This window comes from Thunnus albacares, chromosome 5 (assembly GCF_914725855.1).
Source record: "Thunnus albacares chromosome 5, fThuAlb1.1, whole genome shotgun sequence".
In the NCBI taxonomy this organism is placed as follows: domain Eukaryota; kingdom Metazoa; phylum Chordata; class Actinopteri; order Scombriformes; family Scombridae; genus Thunnus; species Thunnus albacares.
The window spans coordinates 17,190,028-17,212,897 of NC_058110.1; the positions used below are offsets into that span (position 1 = coordinate 17,190,028).

General features: G+C 40.2%; 1 protein-coding gene and 1 long non-coding RNA gene across 2 annotated transcripts in view; one reads left to right on the forward strand and one right to left on the reverse strand.

The window, feature by feature from the left end:
• Positions 1-10,051: 10,051 nt before the first annotated feature.
• LOC122982707 lies at positions 10,052-14,464 on the reverse strand. The gene is made up of 4 exons (XR_006403517.1): positions 14,274-14,464; positions 13,936-14,126; positions 10,943-11,142; positions 10,052-10,788 (listed from the first exon to the last, which is right to left on the reverse strand). It is a non-coding gene; the product is annotated as an uncharacterized LOC122982707 (long non-coding RNA).
• Positions 14,465-18,076: 3,612 nt separating this feature from the next.
• Positions 18,077-22,870, forward strand: part of LOC122982065 (adenylate cyclase type 6-like) — a 33,545-nt gene continuing 28,751 nt past the window's right edge. Inside the window, exons 1-3 of the mRNA XM_044351058.1 lie at positions 18,077-18,306; positions 20,572-20,769; positions 20,897-21,791. Coding sequence (XP_044206993.1) covers positions 20,898-21,791 — 894 coding nt within the window. The 5' untranslated portion in view covers positions 18,077-18,306; positions 20,572-20,769; position 20,897. The remainder of the gene's footprint in view (positions 18,307-20,571; positions 20,770-20,896; positions 21,792-22,870) is intronic.

Here is a 22,870-nt window from a genome sequence, read left to right on the forward strand (position 1 = left end):
AGTGAACTTTTTCACATCAACTTCCTTTCAATCTCAGCCTAGCCTACCGTTTTTGTACAACTAAAATATGGTAAGAAATGCATTCCCTCTTCTCATCAGGGTACTTCTAGATCAAAATGGTAGTTAATGACAAAATAGCATAAATGTCCTAAAATGCTCCATTCTGAAATGTTACGAAATTATTTCGTGGTTCTTGGATCCAAATATACATCAAAAACCATTGTTCGTTAGCATGTCTGGCTAACAAGCTTACTAACTACAGTTGTAACTGATCGTTACCGTACATATAGATACTGCATCCGTGCTGTGGGATGTATCTCAGCCGATACCATGGTGGACCGAGGTTCAGGCCACTCTCTCTACAGTACTTTTGTATTATTTGGATGTTCTAAAGAAAGAAATGCCAAAACCAAGGCACAAGTTATGATTTCACATGCATGTTCACAAAAACTACTGTCACGAACATGTTGAATTTAATACATTGTTATCATTATAAGCAATGGCTATTAATCTTTGTAGTAATACTTTTGGTAACACTTTATAATACAGCCCATGTTTTACAGTGTAATTTCCCGACATTTACCGTGTAATTTCCTGGAACTTACGGTACCTTCCTCATATGAATATACGTATATGGATGAAGTGCAATAAAAACAAAGGCTTTTGGCCTTTGCTCATGGCAGTTTTGACAATCATTTTTTATGCATGTGAGTTTGGCAGGCAAGCTTCACCCACACTCCAGGGATTTGTTATGCTTATGTCTTCTATTTCATTGTATGAATTTGAATAAGAATAAGTTGAGAAATGGGTCTATACTTTTGAAAATTAGCTCCTAGCAGGCATGTTGGTCCAGCACTGCAGCAGCTCGTACGGGCTAGCTCCCTCAAAGAATAAATGCTGCTCTCATGTTGACTTAACTTATATGGCATTAAGGATGAATTTACATTGATCATGTCTCTCATACACAAACATGCAGCCCACAACTCATTTTCATTTTCCTGGTGCTTTTGGTTTTGTTTTTACAAAACAAATAATTAAGCAGAACGAGTAACTGTTACACTGGAACAACTTACACAAACTGATGATACTGTAACTTACTGCATACATAATGTATGTAAATAGAGCTGGAAATGTCAGTGTGTGTGAAAATAGGAATATCATTAAAACAGAATTGTGAAGCATGTTGACATTTGACATTTTTAATAGTTTCAACGTGCTCCACGCTTTGGTGATCAGTTCAACATGCAGTTTCAGTGTGCTGTGCAAATTTGAGTTTGGATTGAAAATACATGGTGTTGTTATGTTTAATGATACTAATTAAATCCTGTATTGCCTTATACACTGCAATCCAGTGTCTAATACATTATGAGGAAACAGCAGGATCTTCAGAGTGCTAATGTTACAAATCAGAATGAGTGCGTCTGTCCTGTGCAGCAGTCAAACAGCAGGACTTATATGCTAATGTTACATTATTGTTTTCAAGCTAACATTACTTGTGTGAGGGGGAGCTTCTGTCATTTTAACCCCTGCTGCTGTATAATGATTTGGGACACATTCAGTTCATTTATCCCTACTTGTTCTCTGTGCGGGAAAATGGAAGATGATACAAAACAGAAAATTATTAATAAATACATCATGCTTGAGCTAAAGTAAGAACAGAAAAGACTAACCTCTTTGTCAGTGAACTCTGATAATTTTCTCAGTGTGTTCTTTTTTCAGGTCTGCTGCCATGTTCATGGCAATCTTTGACAGTCCAAAATAAATCATCTTAATGTGGCCTGTGGAACTGATTAATAAACTACAATGGAAGAAGAAGGCTGAAACAGAAAATGTTTGTACCCAAAAAATGAACCTGAGATAAAGCTGTAAATGTCAAATACCATCAAGTTTTGAATTTTTCTACATGTTGAAGCGGTGTAGCATACATGGGGCTGAAGTAAAAAGGATGTGTATTTAAAGAGTTTGGAGTGGTGCCTTTTTTTTTTTTTAATGGTGTCTGGGAGAAAAAATACTGACTGTGATGGAAATTTACTGAAATGCTGAGTAGTGTTCTGAGAAGTTGTATCTGTTAGATCATACTTTTATACATCAGTGGCTCCAGCCATAAAGATAAGATGTGTCCTTGCAGGGGATCAGTGTATCGGCAGTCTTCAGGCTGGGAGATTAAGGGGAATCATTGCCTTGTTATACAATGGGTTGGTTGTTTGTGTCTCTGTAGAAGGTGTGAGGTCTCTCTATGAATGATAAGCATTCTGTATGTTCAATTCGAGTGTACACTCTGCTTCCTGAGCCAAGTATGAATGCTTTCTTGTAAGATAATAGAGACTTGACCAGAGAGTTTGATTTCTTCTACATCGATCTTAATGAAATCCAGCAAAAGAAAAATTTGATTGATATTTTTTGATAGCATGAATTAATGAGCAGTAAAGTAGATTTTAATGACATTGACTTTTTAATGGGAGCTCCAGGTAAACCCCAATTTACTCTGGAGCACTATTGATTAGTAGCGCAGAGTTGAGTCCAAAAAAGAGGGACAAGAAAGCCAAGGGGGGGAAAGTATTGCAATGAGGGATCTAAAATTTACTTCTGCTATTCAATTAACAATTTAGTAACTCCAGAAATTTGTCTCCAGTTGCATTGAATGCATTGTGTATGTTTGTGTGATGTTGTATAATTGATGCTGTTTTAATCTGTTTCTTCCACAGGAACTGAGGACACCAGCATTCAATCTGTTGCACCTGTTACATGTTCATTTTCAACTAACGGCTAAAATACATCCAGCACGAACATAACATGTCACTTAGGCAGGGTGGAGTGGGGCTTTTTTTACCTGTTACACCAACTGTCTCTTTGTAGAGTGTGGTTGCGTGGCATCTGTGTTTTCTGAGGAGATTTCAAATAGGATACTTTGGAAAATACAGCATTTGCCGCCATTTTAACTATTACAAAAACAAGACTTGTCTACATCTGTACTGTAAATTTATTTTCATATTGTGCTTTCAGCTGTGTGTGATCCTATCCATGTTGCCTATTAACATCATGTAAACAAGATGACCAAGCGTTGCCAAGTTTGGAGTTGCAAAGGACAAAGTTATGGTTATGGAGGGTTTTGATTCATAGACAATATTAACTGGTACTGAATTAATTAACTAGATCATTTTAATTACAGGATCATGGATACATGATTCAGTTGATTGATTTATTTTAATGTGCAATGAAAAAACTGCTGCTTCGCATTGCCTCTGGTGCAGTGAGGTATTCATTTTAATCATTTTTAAACAGATTGTACTTGTTTTTTTACACAGTTCTATGTAGTTTTACGTGGTGGAAGGCCACATAGCCACACATAGAGAAAAAAAAATACACTAACTGCATAAAAATAGAGATGAGCAGCATGAAGCCTGAGTGGGTGCCCTGGTCAGAGACGCGTTCTGCTGCGGCAGATGTGTTGCGCTGCATCCATGCTTGGTGTATTTAGGCTGTAACAACCTGATGCTGATCTGTACGTAAGAAACAGACAGTAAAAGCCAGGAGATTAAGGGTTTAGAAACACCACCACATCTGCAGCCAAGGGTTAAGGAGTTAAGTAAAAACTACCAGAAATTTATGACAGATGGTCTGGGCTGCCTCACAGCCCCACCTGACAGTATCAAGACTAAACAGCAGCTAAACAAAAGCTAAACCAAAGTTACCCCAGATTCACAATGGCAATATAGGCTACAGAATACGTGGCAGAAATTTGCTTCAAGCGCACCAGAGCTGGTAACAACACAAAGTCAGTTGGCTGCTTTAACACAAGCTGAGAAGGAAAAAGAAACCATGCCAGCTGCAGTAAAACAGCCAGAGAAAGAAGAGACAAGCAAAAATGAACAGGCAGAAAATGAAAGCTCACGCACAAAAGAGGATGAGAGATCAGGCAGCAGCACAGAAGCAGCAACATATCAGTCTCCTAACTGCAGAACTTGCAGATAGGTTACATAATGCCCCAAAACCGCTGATCAGACCAGGTGACTTTTATGATTGGCCTAAGATTTGTTGTGAAACATACAACCCACTTCAATCAGATGTGGGAATTATGATAAGATTAGCCTACTGTAATTAATGGAATAACGTAAAAGAGAAGTTCGTAATGCCCTCTGCAGCTCCTAATGGAGACTGGATAGGCGTAAATGAGAGAGATACCTGGCTAGATTTCAAAGCTCTCCGGGTAATACAAAAAAGAGTACAAAACTAAAAGCAGACTTCAGTGTAGTCACTGCATGTCATCAAAAGGAAAAAGAGTCAGTTACAGACTTTATGGAGCATTTTCATGAAACATGAGAACAGAATGCAGGCATTGACATGAAGAAACACATAAAAGACATAAAAGAAACAATCCGCTGCCAGTTATGACTCTTACAGCCGGTTTGCTTCCACATGTTGCAATAATCTATCATCATACATCATTGCCATCCAGACCTCTCAGGTCATCTGGGACAGGTCTGCTTTCAGTCCCGAGAGTCAAAACTAAACATGGAGAAGCAGTGTTCAGTTTTTATGCGCCACATATCTGGAACAAAATCCCAGAAAACTGCAGGTCTGCTGCAACTCAGTTCTTTAAAATCAAGGCTGAGGACTTTTCTGTCTGTCGCTGTCTTTTATTAAATTAAATCTGAGACTTTTGATTCATTTCTTGCACTGCACTGTAATCCTTATTCTCATATTTTATCTCTTATTCTATTTTAGCTTATTTTATTTTCTATTTTCTTAATTCTAAACTATTTTAATTGTATTTAAATTTCCTTTTATAATGTGTTTGTTTTGCATTTTGTCTTAATTCTTTTAATGTTTTATGTAAAGTACTTTGAATTGCCTTGTGTTGAAATGTACTATACAAATAAACTTGCCCTGCCTTACAAACTTTCATGGCACAGACAGGGAGAGAGGAAGGAGTGCAGCCAAAAGTTCAAAAGCAAGAGATACTTTCCCCTTGCGGCAAATTTGTGATTTGTGATACTGACAAACACAAACAAAAAAATACAAATAAAATTGACTCGACTTGACTGCTGCTAAACAAGCCATGCTTACAACGTCCTCTATAGTACTACAGTGTTGATCTTTACAGCCTCCAGTTCTCCTACCAATTGCCTCACTTGATGAGGTCAGGGGTGCCAAAGCCCACACTGATGGTTGTAAGAAAACACTGTGAAGTAATAAGGATTGTACCCAAACAGAGTCAGGCTTGTGGCCCCATTCTAATGGCAGGCCAGTTTGCCCAGAATCCCTTCTCCATGTGTTGGCCTAGTTGTTCATGGTCCTACACATGTAGCAAAGCGGAGATGAATCATGTCATCCGAACACTCTGCTTCCTGGGCCCAGAATAATGCCTTCTTAAAAGACAACGGAGACTTGATCACAGAGTTTCATTTCCTCTACATGCGTGTTTTTAAAAACACAAGAGAACAAGTGTAAAGTATGTTTTAACATAAGCTGCAATTGTTAACATGTCTGGCTAATTAGCTTACTACCTACAGTTATTTTGTGTTAACTTAAGGAGCACATCATTACCTAACTACATTTTGTGGGGCTTAATGAGACTTTAAAAAGAAGCCCTCCTGGACTCTATCAGTTCATGTTAGCAGCTCTGTCCTGCCCTTTACTGGATTTGAGGAAGTTGAAACTTCAGCAAATTATTGTCTAAAATAACATTAAGTTTGCCAAACACATCAATTAATCCTCATCCAAAAATTGAAAACATGCTGTTTGAACATATGAACAATAAAGCATGAATCTTGCTTTCCAAGTATGTGAGCTAAGCAGTCAAACAGGGTTATGTTATTTTCATCTCATTGATAGTGAAGGATGACTAGCTCTACATTGCTGTACGATGCCACTCTGCCTATTTTCATGTTTTCTACGTGAATCATTGACTAGTGAAGATGATTACTTTTTGCCAGGGACATGCAGCAAGCCTCAATGTTTTAGCACAATATCAGGGTTGCCAATTTTGGGTACCTGGCTAGAGTAAGATTTTGATGCCATGAGCTTAATCATGCAATCATAATCATACATCACACACTTCTCTTGTCAAGTTTTACCACTCAATTCACCATGAGGGTTTACAGCAGTATGAAGCTTACACAATTATACAATACTTATACTCTGAATTTCACAATATTGAACATACACTAACCCTAATCATATTCAGTTTTCAAAACCCAAATTCCAAGAATACCATCCTAACCCTAAAAAACTTATGAGCCTATGCTTTAACAAGCAATACACATTAACAAAGACATGAAAAAGGAGGAAATTATGTCAGGCAAGTGGGGCGAATACTTGATCACTTCCAAATTGAACTGAAGTTTAGGGAGTAAGATGCACCTGAACTTAACCCTAATCATATTCAGATTTCCAAAGACTGAACCCAAATTCCAAGAATACCATCCTAACCCTAGAAAAAATTGTGAGTGTATGCTTTCAATAGCGATGCACATTAACAAAGACATGAAAAAGGAGGAAATTATGTCAGGCAAGTGGCAGGATAATTCACATATTTGCACAGCGCAGTAATTTCAAGTGCAGGTTAGGTAATATGGACAATTTCCCTTCACACATACTAATTAAACAATCCAAAGAAGAACAAACCAGAAACTACTTACATTATGTCAGAAATGCACAACACCTCATGTATTTACTCTCTAAAGTACGGTGGCCCTGAAGTGCAGATCACAACGACAAAAGAGAAAGCACGACAACAAATAACAAAACACAACAGCAAATAACAAAACACAACAACAAATAACAAAACACAACAGCAAATAACAAAACACAACAACAAATAACAAAACACAACAACAAATAACAAAACACAACAGCAAATAACAAAACACAACCACAAAAGCAGAAAACACAACAACATTAACTTCTACCAGAAAAGATCGACAAAGCTTGTTGCTGATTGGACGCTCTCCTACTGACAAGGATCATTGCTGATTGGACGGACGCACTGTCTGTCTTTTTAACAGGAAGGAAGCACTGTCCGCCTTCATTTGGGGTTCGTGTAGTCTCCACCCAAAGTTGTGTTCAACTTGATTCATAACAGGATAATCAATCAATGTATTTCTGTTTTTCGTGTGAAGTAAAAAAAAAAAAAAAAAAAAAACGAAACTCCACATGCTTTCATATATAGATAGATAAATAGATAGATAGATAGATAGATAGATCCGTCTGATCAGCGTTGATCCTTGTCAATGGGAGAGCGTCCAATCAGCAACAAGCTTTGTCAATGGCAGGTACCTGCCTTTTCTGGTAGAAGTTAATGTTGTTGTGTTTTCTGCTTTTGCGTTTTGTTATTTGTTGTTGTGGTTTCTCTTTTGGTGTCGTGTTTGGTCATTTATCATTGTGTTTTTCTATTTCTCATTGTGATTGGCACTTCAGGGCCACCGTACCAAAGCCTGCCGCACTCCAACTGCTCAGCCTACCCACTAATGTAGGTGCAACTTGTATAGATCAATAAATGCTGAATTACCTGTTTCCACACTCCGATTACACTTTCAGCCTTTCTAACATCATATTTCAAATTATTATATGTCGTGTAGACGTCCAGTCAACCTCCGCTTTTCAACAACATTTTGCCCATTGATTAATTAATCCAGATCCTTTCTGATATCAGCTAAAATGTCCTCAAGATCTGACTGAACTCATGACATCATCTGTGACGTAATGACAGGATGTGAATCAGCCTGTTTCAGCTCACTGATGATGTCATGGTACTAAAGTGGTAACTCCTTCTATGACATCATATGTGATGTCATGAGTCCACACAGGGAAGTTTATAAATAGACCTTAAAATCAATAAATCCATCGAGCTGAGGTCGACTAGGCTCCCTTAGATGGAAGGCGTCCTCAATCACAGCTTCAGAGGTGACCGAGTTGAGTCGCTGAAGTATCGCCAGAGAGTTTCCCGCTCTGGAGGTCAGAGTCAGCGTGCAAGAACTGGGCCTTGGGAAAGCAGTGCTCGACTCGTGTGTTGAGGCCCACCTCTGAAGCTGTGATTGAGGACGCCTTCCATCTTCGTAAAAAAAAAAACCCGGGTTAGGATCGTATTCCTGGATTTGGATTCAGTCTTTGGAATATGCCCAAAGACTCCTTCTGGGGCGATTGTATTTTTCCATGGAGGAATACTTGATCACTTCCAAATTGAACTGAAGTTTAGGGAGTAAGATGCACCTGAACTTAACCCTAATCATATTCAGATTTCCAAAGACTGAACCCAAATTCCAACAATACCATCCTAACCCGAAAAAAAATTGTGAGCGTATGCTTTCAATAGTGATGCACATTAACAAAGACATGAAAAAGGAGGAAATTATGTCAGGCAAGTGGCAGGATAATTCACATATTTACACAGCGCAGTAATTTCAAGTGCAGGTTCGGTAATATGGACAATATTCCCTTCACAGATACTAATTAAACACTCCAAAGAAGAACAAACCAGAAACTACTTACATTCTGTCAGAAACACACACCTCATGTATTTACTCTCTAAAGCCTGCCGCACTCCAACTGCTCAGCCTACCCACTAATGTAGGTGCATTAATTAAACCAGCCAATAGGTGGCTGCAGCACATCTGCCAATCAGGTGACACAGTTTGTATCCCACTAATATCACAACTTGTAAAGATCAATAAATGCTGAACTACCTGTTTCCACACTCCAATTACACTTTCAGCCTTTCTAACATCATATTTCAAATTATTATATGTCGTGTAGACGTCCAGTCAACCTCCGCTTTTCAACAACATTTTGCCCATTGATTAATTAATCCAGATCCTTTCTGATATCAGCTAAAATGTCCTCAAGATCTGACTGAACTCATGACATCATCTGTGACGTAATGACAGGATGTGAATCAGCCTGTTTCAGCTCACTGATGATGTCATGGTACTAAAGTGGTAACTCCTTCTATGACATCATATGTGATGTCATGAGTCCACACAGGGAAGTTTATAAATAGACCTTAAAGTCAATAAATCCATCGAGCTGAGGTCGACTAGGCTCCCTTAGATGGAAGGCGTCCTCAATCACAGCTTCAGAGGTGACCGAGTTGAGTCGCTGAAGTATCGCCAGAGAGTTTCCCGCTCTGGAGGTCAGAGTCAGCGTGCAAGAACTGGGCCTTGGGAAAGCAGTGCTCGACTCGTGTGTTGAGGCCCACCTCTGAAGCTGTGATTGAGGACGCCTTCCATCTTCGTAAAAAAAAAAACCCGGGTTAGGATCGTATTCCTGGATTTGGATTCAGTCTTTGGAATATGCCCAAAGACTCCTTCTGGGGCGATTGTATTTTTCCATGGAGGAATACTTGATCACTTCCAAATTGAACTGAAGTTTAGGGAGTAAGATGCACCTGAACTTAACCCTAATCATATTCAGATTTCCAAAGACTGAACCCAAATTCCAACAATACCATCCTAACCCGAAAAAAAATTGTGAGCGTATGCTTTCAATAGTGATGCACATTAACAAAGACATGAAAAAGGAGGAAATTATGTCAGGCAAGTGGCAGGATAATTCACATATTTACACAGCGCAGTAATTTCAAGTGCAGGTTCGGTAATATGGACAATATTCCCTTCACAGATACTAATTAAACACTCCAAAGAAGAACAAACCAGAAACTACTTACATTCTGTCAGAAACACACACCTCATGTATTTACTCTCTAAAGCCTGCCGCACTCCAACTGCTCAGCCTACCCACTAATGTAGGTGCATTAATTAAACCAGCCAATAGGTGGCTGCAGCACATCTGCCAATCAGGTGACACAGTTTGTATCCCACTAATATCACAACTTGTATAGATCAATAAATGCTGAACTACCTGTTTCCACACTCCAATTACACTTTCAGCCTTTCTAACATCATATTTCAAATTATTATATGTCGTGTAGACGTCCAGTCAACCTCCGCTTTTCAACAACATTTTGCCCATTGATTAATTAATAGAGATCCTTTCTGATATCAGCTAAAATGTCCTCAAGATCTGACTGAACTCATGACATCATCTGTGACAAACAAACAGGTTAGATCGTATTCCTGGAATTGGATTCAGTATTTTGAATATGCCCAGAGACTCATTTAGGAGCAATTGTGTGTTTCCATGGAGGAATACTTTATCACTTCCAAATTGAACTGCAGTTGAGAGAGTAAGCTACACCTGAACCTAACCCCAAAAATGGGCACACAGGTTGATTCACTAATGAAAATCAAAGACGTGTTGTTTCCAATATCAAAACGACAATGTTTTATTGAATGTTTACAAGTTAAAAAGGCAATGCTGCCTCTACAGCCACCACAACGATATACTATTCAAAGAACTGCTATTATTAATAGAACATATATATCAAACTCTGTATCTCCGATCATTGACAGGGCATGGGAACATAATTACTATAATGAGATTTAATTTTGTATATTACTCATTGTAGGTTAAGAATGTAACAGGTACTGTAAAATGTAACTGGTACTTAGAAACAGTGCGCACAACTCCAAATCTCAAGATGATGTCAGGTGCACAGTTGCGTTCAAAACTAAAGAAACAAAACAAACAACAAAAACTTTTCTGTCCACATCAAAATATAAAAGAAGATGGATTAGTGAGTGCCGTTGTTTTGTTTTGTTTGACTGTAAAATGTAACACAAAAACACCTCTAAACACACAAATTCAGTCTTTAAAACATCAACTTGAACAGTTGGTCTGCTGTGGAGCCAGGTCTCTTGGTTGGCTCCTCCATAATTTGTTGCACAATCTCTAAGAGAAGATAAGTGGACAAGTGGTTGTTAGCAGCTGTTTATAAATTGCCATGGTGACATAACAACTTTAAGACTTATCAATAAGTGCTTTATTGAAAACATCCCTTTATTACAGAGCCTTCATGGTCAAATCACAGGCTGTAATGACTCACCACTTTAGCTGTCTCCTGTCTTGTCACAGCGGTGATAACCTGTATACTGCTTGATGTCTTTCACAAGGGCTCAAACAGGTGCATCACAGACAACACAGATTTTCACTTTGATGGCTCCACCATGTAAACCATCTCTGAGTATCTCTTGTAGGTCATCAACCATTTCCTCCAAAAACTCAAGAGATGTTGGTCTTGAGGAACTAAGTGTTAGGACCACAGGGAAGACTATGTTTAGTTGAAAGTGAATGCAGCAGAGGACTGGCCACATTGTTAACTTGCTGCTCTTGAACATTCATATAAATTTCTATTTCCCCTACTTCCTCCAGCATTTCTCTGGGTTAATGTTGTAGCTGTTGTGTGAGTGTCTCCTGGAAATCAAAAAGTATGTATTGCAGGCCAGACTTTATACTGACTGGAATATTTTTTGGTGTCTGCAACAGGGTACGGGCAGTGGAAGGCAATTCAGGGTGGCCATGAATTTTTAAACCTCTCACGAGGTCATCCAAGGCATGTGTGTGAACTGGTCAGTGTTTTGAAACCCACTCCTGAAAAAACTCAATGATTGTGAACTATCTTCTTTAAACTTTTCTAAGGTACTTCTCTGCTCCTCTGCCCATTCTCCTCCTACTCTTCCATCTCTTCCTTTTCACTTTCATTTTCTAACTGCATGGTTTCTGATAGTTGGTAATTAAAGGTCAGCAGGGTCCTATGTGCATGTTTCCATTGCAGAGTATACTGCTGTCTCTGCAACCTGTCCAATCTGGAATTAAAAGGGGGTTAAAGGCAATATTCCTGTATTTCATTTCATTTTTACATTTGTCCCTATACTGTTCTTAATTATATTTTATCAAGATACTTCTAAAATAGCTATGAAACATATTCACAGCCCTTGGAAGTTTTCATTTTATATTGTTTTATAACAATATGTCCAACATTATATCCTTTTTGACACTGATCAACAGAAAAATACACTTGAATGTTAAAAGTGAACACATATCTCTACAAAATGATCACAATTAATTATGTGCAGTTTTTAAAAACAACAAAAAACATGTTTACATATTCACCTGTCCAAGTCAGTATTTAGTAGATGCACCCTCCCTTGTCAGCATTTACAACCTTGCATATGTGTTAAGTTTAAAAAACATGCGTCAAGAAATTGAATTTTGTCCAACTGTGCTGTGGCCTGTGAGACCAGTCTGGATGTTGCAAAATGCTTGTGCAGACATGGAACTACTAAATATTAAGCACAGAAATAAACAGCAGATCTAGTTCAGGAATATTACAGATGTAGGGACAGGAATTACAGTGATCATATACAGCTTTTTACAGATGGGTCAAAGGATCCACTGGCAGAGGTAACAGGAGCAGCAGTGATGATTTCTAGTCACCAGACTGGGGTTGGTAAGAGAACGTCAGATTATTTGGGTGTGTATGCTGCACTAATTGCAGTTCTGTTAGCATTAGAGTGGGTGGAAGAAGGGATGGTAAGTAAAATACTTATCTGTAGTGACCTGGTGTCATTAAGAACAGGATCAGGCAGTAATGACTAAGATTTAATATATAAGCTATTGTTCTCTTATTCAAGGTTAGCCAGTCGGGGAAAACATAAAGTTCATGTCCAGGAATCCCGGGAAATGAGAAAGCAGACAAGTTATTAAAGGAGGTGGTCAGGAGAGAATATGTGGATATTAATATAAAACTTTCAAAATCAGAGGGGAAAAGCATAGTATGGAGGGAAATAATCAAACAATGGCAACAGCATTGGAATGGTGCAATAAAAGGAAGACATGAAATACAAAATAAAGTAGGAATGGTAAGAAATAGTGGAATGAACAAGAAAAAAACAATTATACATAGATTAAGAATTGGTCACAGTAACCTGAATATTACACTTTTTATCCTAGGAAAACACCCAACTGGTCATTGTAATCAGTGTCCGGAAAAAGAGATAGTGGGGGACGTCCTGATTTCATACAGGAATATGAGGAGGAAAGAAGAGCAATGATTACAGGGCTACAGAGGCCAGGACGAATGGAGGCCGGGGTTGAGTGTGGGGACACGGAGGAGGGGAAAAAAATGATATTTAGATTTTTGAGAGCAACTGGAATAATTACAAGACTGTAATAGAATCAGACAAAGGTGGATGATTAAATCCAGACATAGGTAGTGATGCAACTTAAAGGATGCCAACTGACATGACACCCCAAAGAAGAAGAAGAAGACCAGGCCGTCTCATTCGGCCTTCACAGACTACAAAGGACACGCCTTTGTAGATTGAATTGGGACACAGCTTTTCACCATAATACCTTTTACCTGTTCAGCTCTGTTGCTGTCACAGTCTTAAATAATTTTCATTTTTGAAATGAGTCAGCTGGAAACATTTGTTTTCAACCAAGTCATGGAACTAACGCTAGCTTATTAGCTAGCTTGCAACAGTTGATAAGACCTGCCAGGGACAGTTGTTATTTATACCAGCAAAACTTGTGGTCACTGGCTAACAAGGAGACAAGGACGTTGTCTGCCTCTTTCTGAAATCAAAGATCTATTATTTCAAAAATTACTAAGAACTTTTATGGTAAATCTGCCACCATTAAATATATGTATATAAAAAACATGGTTTTAATGGGACAGGTTGATGACTCGATTGCTGGGTTTGAGGTCTCAGTACAGGATGCTGTAAATTAGCCATGGATGTACTCAAAAGCTGAGACAGTCTCTGCAACATACATCCAAGTCATGTCCACAGGAAAGCACACACAGTGTTAAAGCAGGATGGCGCAACCCCCGACTAAAAGGACAGGAGATATAAGGACAGACACTGTCAGGTCAGATGCTGTGTTTAGGCCTTCTTGGTGTGTGTTCGGTGAGTACAGTGGGCAGTCCATATGGAAATGAAGTAAAGTTGTACTTCATACACTAAACCTAGTCCACTGTACATCTGGTTAATTGAACAAACATGACACTTGTGTATTCCAAAGCAGCCTCCTTACCTCCTACATACTCCATCGCCATACAGTTCCCATTGTGTGTCAAACAAGCAAAACATTGAGACAACAAAGGCATTGTCAATGAATGTGAGGATATCTCGCTCCACGAACCTGCTGGATTGGGTACTTTTTGGTCAAATTCTACTATTTGATCAGGCAAAAGTCTGACCAGTCTCCTTGTGGAGTTTACAGACCTGGAAGAGAAGGAAAAGGAAACATGAGCAGCTCCTACTACTGAATATAAGCTCTCACTGAACACACACCAAGAAGGTCTAAACATACATTTCATGTATTTCTTAGAGTTGGTTAGGAAAAAATATGGCTAACAATTAAACACCCACATCATGGAGAAGCTTCTTCAGCTTATTCCACAGCTCCACTAAGTAGTTGGAGCTGACCAGACCGTTCTGGGCCGTGTTGTCACAGTTCCTGGACAGCTTGGCCAGCTGGAGCTGAGAATGAACTTCAGGGCACAGGTGGCCTGGAGCAGACAGTTGACTAGGTATCCTGCCTATGGGTCTGATTGGACTGATTCCTGGGACTGAACAAGGATGGAAGACAGAAATCAAAATAGTGATTAATATTTCTATTTAGGAGAGATCTGAAATTAATGTTCTGTTAAAGGTTCTGTGATTTAAATAGGGTCTAAGTAATCAGAGACATCTTCAAATCTACTCCAAAATCAAGTGGGAGCAGGTGCAGCGATGTTAAAATTGGGGATATACTGTATAATCTACCTTCCTCCTTCCTTTATAAGCACTATATACACAATTAAATGGTTTATTACTCACTGTAATGTGGTAGACATTTTTAAGTGTTTATTAAAGCTTGCTTTAGCATTTTGAATCAACTGCCTCACACGAAAACAGTTTATATTAATAAGCTACACTGTCTAATTTACCAGCTAACAGGCAGCCTAGCTAAAAATGACCTTGGTTAACATTTTCAGAAAACACCAAGGAAGACAGGTTTTCCCTTTTTTATGAAATTTTAACTTAAAATAATTAAAATAACTTTTTAATAATATTTGATAAATACGTACATACTGGCTGCTGCTGTTCTGGAATATACTGCCATCTTTCTTGTTGAAGTTGACATAGGCAATGCAAGCTGTTAACTGCAAATGCGCTGAAAATTCAGTTTTCCACACTGAAGTCTGAACTTCAACAGACAGAAAAAGTGTTTTTTAAACTTAACAGAACAGTATCTGTCTTGACTATCAGCTGGATGTGAGTCCCCACAATGTCTGTAAACAGATTAATGTCCCCACAACATGAGTAATACCTGCTACACAAACACACAGAGGAGGCACATAAAGTGGACTGAAGTACCTTTTGTGTTTAGTTTTATTTCACGCTGCCATGGATTTGAAGTAGTGGTGTTACGGAATGTAATTGATCCGTACAGATCGCCCCCCACAGTTCAGCACACATGTGAACCACGGATTAACTGCAAAATTTATTATCTCATTGGAGACAAAGTAAACAAACTGCTGCAGCTACAAGTCATGGACAGACAGCATGTCATTAACAGGAGTTAAAAAATCATTTCCGTGTGTGCGTGTGTGTGTGTGTCTTCTCCTATCAAACAACCTCCCTTGTCAATCTCTGACAGCATTGCTGCTGCATCTGAAACCTGGTGTTTGACTGGTCCTGCATTCTGTGTGTTGTACTCAGCGGTCCTGTCTTCCTCGACCACCCGCCCAATGTTACTGTTAGTCTCTCTCTGGTTAACAAAGGGGTCTAGGTAAGACAGGACCGCAGAGTACTTCCAACTCTTAGCTGACCCTGCTGCTGACCCACTTTTTCTTTCTGTCTCCTTTCTCTTCTCCTTGAGATAGGTGTCCCTGAGGCCCCTCCACTTCCTGCAGCAACCTCCTCTGACAAGAAACACATGTAAACATGAACCGTTCAGTCTAAATGGCTAGTAAGCCAGACAAGTATGGCGGGAAAGCCAGTTCTGAATGGTTGTGCTAAGTGGGGCTAATGCTAGTGCTAATTTGGTCCACAGTAAAGTAAAACGGATAGCTAGAATCAAGTAATAGACACATATTTTCAGAACCTACCAGGTGGTCCTATTCCCTCACTCACTTTCTTCCAATATCTCCTTTTTTGTCTGGTCTCAGCATGAGTATGCTGTAGTATCATACAGCTCTGGATGTCCACAGACTGCAATGATCAGCTCATCCTCCATTTTCTTTGTCACCAGGATGTCAGGAGAATCTCAACACTGATAGGCTTTTCCCCAGTGAATGTTTGTTTGGTGGCTCATTCATCAATCTAAGCTGCAGGACAATTGAGACAGGCTATTGCTTCATTCACTACCATGTTTAAAGGAGGAAGGTATATTGCCTCATTTTGCACTTTAATTTAACAATTGAGACCATGGGCAAAAATTCCTTGCTTTAAGTGTTTACAGAATAAATGGAAAGCAAAGTTATATCTGTCTCCCTTTTTTGTTTTTTGTTTTTTTGCCAATCTGAAAAATCATCCAATCTGTGACTCAAAACCCTGATACGATCCGAACCGTCATCCGTTGCACCCCTAATTTGAAGCAGAAGTTGAAGTCTACAAATCTGCAAATAAAATAATCGCAGCAAAATCAGCAACTGTTACTGTCAGTGACAATCAGCAGATTCCACCTGCTGCAGGAATAAATTTAGGCAAATAAATTCAGCGGTGAGGACCCTCAGTGGTATGTGGTTTATAGAATTACACACACACAGATTCTTTAAAGAGAGAGAAAGGACAAGAGAAGGTTGATTATCAACAGCGCCGACTGCTGACAAAAACAGTTTGTGTGCAGTGTACACTATAGGCAACAATACCTACATCTGTTTTTACTCCCAAATTTTCAACATAATGGTCCTCATTTTGTCACAAAGATAGGATTTTAAAAAATGTATTTTTATTGATTTAAACAAGGGTCTCTTGAGATAAATTACCTTTTTTATGAGAGAAACCTGTCAAAAAATGGAAGCATAGAGTAGCTAATACATAAAAATAATTTACATTCACATATAGCATATAACACAATAACATGGGACCTGAGAGGCATTAAGGAGAGAGCTTGACTAATGTTACGTCCTCATAAAACATTATTTGAGTGTGGCGTTCAAAACCCTGGTATGAAGGCAATGTTTCCAAATAAAGTTTGTCTAGTAATTTATTCCAAACCCAAGGTGATTATATGAAAATGCAGGTTTGTCAAGTTCAGGGCAGACTCTGGGTACACTGAAGCGGTAGACAGGAAGTGTACCAATAATGTCTTATCAATCTATTTGAATAAAGCTGTGTAAATTGCAGTTGGCTCAATAACAACTCTCATCTCAGCCATAATAATGATTGTTTTATTATTTTGTTGCTATTATTAGTAGTAGTAGTATAATAATTGTATTAGGCTATAGTTGTAGAGCATGTAAGTTTATTGGTCTACTTCACAGCTCTACTTCATATGAATAGGCCTACTGTTATGTATAGTGTAACAACACTCTGTTGCCTATTGTTTCAGGGGGAATCTTCAAGGATGTGTAGCTGTTTTAAAGGATGAAAAGTCAACAGATTCCTCTGTGTCAACATACCTTACTGGTTTACAGCTCAGACTTAAATCATATGATCGGCTCCTTCCTGGCTGGTTGGATATTAAACATTAAACACGTTTTTATTACTTGTTTTACTCTTTCTGAAAATGACCACGTCTAAAAAAATGTAACTTAATAAATACAACGTGGAGTTGTTTCAGTTTGACTGCTTGGGGAGACCTTAGTTTGCAGTGATTATACATCCACTAGGTGGTGCTATAACGCTGTCTGAGTGTGGTGTGTAACAGCAATGCGTGAGTTTCTGCCACTTAAACAAACAAAAAAAAGCTGTGATACATTTTGGGTGACACTGTTAGTTGATATGATGCGTAATTAAATGAAGGAACAAATTAATAACGTTGCAGGAAAAAATGGTGTAAAACACACGCACAGAGAGACGCACACACCTCTAGAGGGACTCCTGTGTTCACGAATGGGAATGCAGCTCTTGTGAGTGTGTGTGTGTGTGTGTGTGTGTGTGTGTGTGTGTGTGTGTGTGTGTGTGTGAGAGAGAGAGAGAGAGAGAGAGAGAGAGAGAGAGAGAGAGAGAGAGAGAGAGAGAGAGCGAGAGAGAGAGAGGGGGGATCCGGGGAGGTCGAGGCGGTGGGAATGTACTGTAGCTCCGGCTGGAGAAGAGCGAAGGCTGTCCGGCTGATCTCGCAGTGTCTCCTCTTCCCTCTCAACCTTCCAGACGGACAGACCCACATCGGCTTCGGCGTGAAGACTGAAGACAAGAGCTAAACTGGAGCTCCACTGCGGTGTTACAGTTACTCCTGTAACGAGGATATCCGATGGTGAGTAACACTGCCTCTGTTAAGCTTTTTTTCTTCTTTCGTTCTTTCTTTCTTTCTTTATTCCCGCGGCTGTGTTGGGCAACTGCTCTGTTGCACAGTGTTAATTTGTTGCAGGTCGACTAAACCGAAATGCAGTAAGAGGATACAGCAGTCGGGGGGTGTGGGGGGGGGGATGCCAACAGCTGACTTGTACTCCAGTGTTTTCACTGTGGTGATTGCGGCGCCGTTGAGGAGCCTGAACTGTTCTGCAGGACTGTACACACTATAAGCATTGGCCCTTATATTCATTTACACTTTTTTTAAAAAATCGTGGCATTTAACGTTAAGCCATGATTAAGAGCTGTTTAACAGTTTGCATTTTGGCCCATATTATTGCCACCAATTTCTGCTCGTCCAGGGACCTGTTTGGAGTCTAAACATAACGACGTTTAAATTGAGGGAGACAGGCCCGGTATGTAGCCTATGTAGACCCTGATATCACTCTATATTAGTCTTGTAAAGATGGACTGCACATCCCTGCGTTATCAGGGGGATCCGCTGCCAAGATTGGAGCCACAGCAAGTTGCCCGACGGAATGTTTTACTCCTTGTAAGTTGGTAAAAGGCGGTGATGTGTGTCGAGCTGCACTTTCTTCTGCAGCCCACAGACTCCCGGCTGACTTGAGGCCATCCAGTCGCACAGTGTCTCCATGTGTAGTGTGGTTAAAGAGGCTACATTTAAACACGGAGAGCTGTCGACTTCGCCTGTAGGCTGCTTGGAGCGTCCTGTTATGTAATGCGCTTCGGCCGACCGCCCGCAACCAAACAGCCTGGGCCTGCACGTGTAATTACTAAACATGTTTTGTTTTTTTTGTTTTTTTTAAAGCATCAGGCCTGTGTTAGCACTGATGACAGTGGTGGTTTCTGCTCAGTGTCATATGAAACAAAAACAAAATAATCAGGATGTTATTGCTGTTTATTCCATTGCTACAACGTAATGGAAAGCATCACCATCCTCTTGTGATGCATGCAGGACGGCTGACTCAAATTGCCCCATATGTTGTACAGACATTCATATTCTGAGGCAGATGCATGCATGTGGAGATTGGATTACATAAGTGCCGCGTGCCGCTGCCTGACCTGTCGTAAAATGTATCAAAGGTGAGTCGAGGACTAAGGTTGTTCCTGCTGGAAGCTTGTAAGCTTGCAACAGAAGGTGAACTGGCCGCATTCTTGCATTATCCCACACTGGGTCATTTGCTAAATCGATGCTCTCATTATGAAATATCATGCTGATTGTACTACTAGTTTGTAATAATTGGGATTGGCTATTATTAGATTATTATCAGAGGGAGTTTAATTGAAATATAGCTATTGAGGAAAATATACTAAGTTTGTTAAATTTTAAAAAATATGTATTTTTGACACCATCCATTCAATTCAATTAAGTAAAGATGCGTGTGTTGGAGCAACTCATATTACAAGCTGCTGTTGATTATAAACTTGGCCATGTGTGCCGTTCATGTGCGCTTTTCCCACTGTTTGTCTCAGTCAGTCTAGCAGAGATTTGCTTATTAAGTTTAGAGGTTAGCAGTGTCCTTGACATGTGCTGCCAGAAGCCAGCCATAGTGAGTCATCAAAGCTAATGGGGGAAGCATGGACAATTTAATCTGGACTGGAGAGCTCTTGATCTCGGACGGTGCCCACTCAGTAGGCCTTTGTTGTCAAATAGAGCACACCCATCTCTGCCCACTCAAGATGTTAGGGGCAGATTGCAGTGATAGAGTGTAGCAAAGTGCTATCCACCAAGAAGAGTTGTCAGCCTCATCCAACAGTCCCCGTGGTCAGTGTTTAAAAATCTAGCAATCAGTGGAGCTTTGTTGAAACAGGACCATGTTCAACTTTATGGTTTGATGACAAAATTGACCAGCGGCACTGTTGTTGTCACAATCCAGTGTTTTGCAAACAAAACAGCGAATCATTTCCATGGAAATGCTGTCCCAGGCTGGTGGGGGAAGGTGATGAGGGAGAGTGGAACGGACAAGCCATTTACTAGATATTATTCCCGTCTCTACTATTGATTGTCAAACTCTATGCCAGAGTACATCTAGACAAAGACATGCACACACAAATGAATAAATGCACAGTGTAGCCCCATCAACAGATGCAGTATGACAAATGTGTGTTTTTTCATAATGTATCCATAATGGTCTTGATCCTCAGGTGGTAGTTCCTCAGGCAATGTTATCTCAACAACATTATGTGTGTTGTTTGTGTATTTTTCCAGGAAAACAGGTGGTCTACAGAGGCACTAGGTGGTGTATAGGGCTTACACGCTGACTGTTTCTACAAAAGAGGGCCCCTCCAATGCAGACACACCTCTGATGCCTCTGGCCAGCCTGAGCTCATGGTGTGTAATCGCTGGGATAAATTAGTGGCCTGGCCAAAGAGCGCAGTGTTGCTACACGCAGTAAAGCCCACACAGGTGAGAGTATCCTCAAGTCTTTACATCATCATCTCTTAAATTGACATTTTGCATGTAAGATGTTCAGATGAAACGGCCAAGCTTCAGCGCTGTCTTGTGTTCTGTTTACGTCCCTGTGTTTGTTTAGGATGTCGTGGGCCAGAGGCCTCTTCGGAGGCAGAGTGGACGAGCGAAAGACAGCATGGGGAGAGCGCAACGGCAAAAAGAGGAAGGACAGCTCATCTCTGTGCAACCCACGCTACATGAGCTGCCTGAGGGACCCTGAGGATCTCGAGCCCCCTAATGTGGCCCCTCAGCATTACCACTGTGGAGCGGGCACCAGTGGGGGCAGCTTTGGCTTGCGCTGTGGCTGGCAGGAGGACCACTACGGGAAAAGGATGGGCGGTGGTGGGGATCTGGGTCTAAAGGCTGTGAACCTGGGCTTTGAAGATGGTGAACTGAAGGGCAGGAAAGAGGAGGAATCAGGGGAAATGGCAGAGAGCAACTGCAAGACGATGTCTGCAGTGGACTGCTGGATGCGGGTTGTGTGGGTTTTCCAATCTAAGAAATTTCAGTCAGCCAAGCTTGAGCGCCTGTACCAGCGCTACTTCTTCAGGCTCAACCAGAGCTCTCTGACCATGCTGATGGGGGTGCTGGTGGTGGTGTGTGGGGTCATGCTGGCCTTCCACTGCTACCACGGGAACTTTAATGTGGCCTACATGTCAGTACTCTCTGTGGCCATGGCTCTTTTCCTAGCCATGATGGTGGTGTGCAACCGCAACGGCTTCCACCAGGACTACATGTGGATTGTGAGCTACCTAGTGATCGGGGTGCTGATTGTAGTGCAGGTTTTTGGGGTGCTGATGGTGTATCCCCGCAGTGCCTCTGAGGGCATCTGGTGGACGGTCTTCTTCATCTACATTATCTACACGCTGCTGCCGGTCAGAATGAGAGCTGCTGTGCTCAGTGGAGCTGTGCTGTCCACCATACATGTCGTCACCGCCTGGCAACTCAACCTAGAGGACAAGTTCATTTTCAAACAGGTGAGTTACAGCAGGAATAATAAATCAGAGCCGAAGGATATTTGCTCTTATCTGTGTAAGGGGTGGACAACGTGGATATTCTTCTATCGTGGTACATATAGTTTTAGATTGCGATATCAACATATATAGTGATATTATACATTTTCTGGACATTCGATTAAGAAAGTGTTTACAGATAACATAATGAATACATGGAGATGACTGTTTTTGTACATTACATACTAGTCATGGTACTTCATCACATTGATGCAGAAATGCTGTAAATCAATATTGCTATAAAGCATTTAAAGGAATGGATACCTCAGAAGAAATGATATAGCAAAACCTCTAAAAGTAGAACAATAATTAGGCATAATACACCTTCTACTAATACCTTTAGCACTTTTTTAGTAGTTGTAAGGACAGTCATTACTTTCACACTATGAAACTAAAGGTTTTCTTCTTGTTTTGAAATTGAATTCTTGATCTGTCTTTTGGATCCCAGCTGACACATTTCTCAAACTCATGCTTGTCAGAACCAACTATTATCATCATACAATTGAGCACAATGTTGTTACTGTATTCACAGACGAAAACGCCCTACTTTCTCCTCTCATCAATATAGGACAAACATTGTACAGACTCCTCAACCCCTTTTCCATGTCAAAGGTGCTGTACTAAAAGTAGATGGTGCCGTAGATCTCGGCAGCTTTTCAAATGAGATTTTTAATGAGCCTATGTTTTGTGCTGTAGGGCAGCTATTGGCAACTCTGTTGGGGTTTGTGGAAGGTCATCTGGGTTGAATGAGCCCGTTTAGCTGCATTGTGGAAGAATATCATGATAATGTAGCATGGTGCCATTCAGGCTGCAATTCCCTAAAACAAGGAGGCTATTGTAGTAAAATGAAACAGGGTGGGGTGGGATACTCGGATTGTGCAATGAATTCGATGGAAAACAAGATGATTGCTTCTTCGTTTTAGAGGACGTGGAAAAAAAATATAAACAGAACTAGACTTTTAAAAAGGTTTCAGTTCTCGACACGTTGGAAATATTTCTTTACTGCTTTTGTCTGTTGATTCTTTTCGTACGTGTCGTCAGTT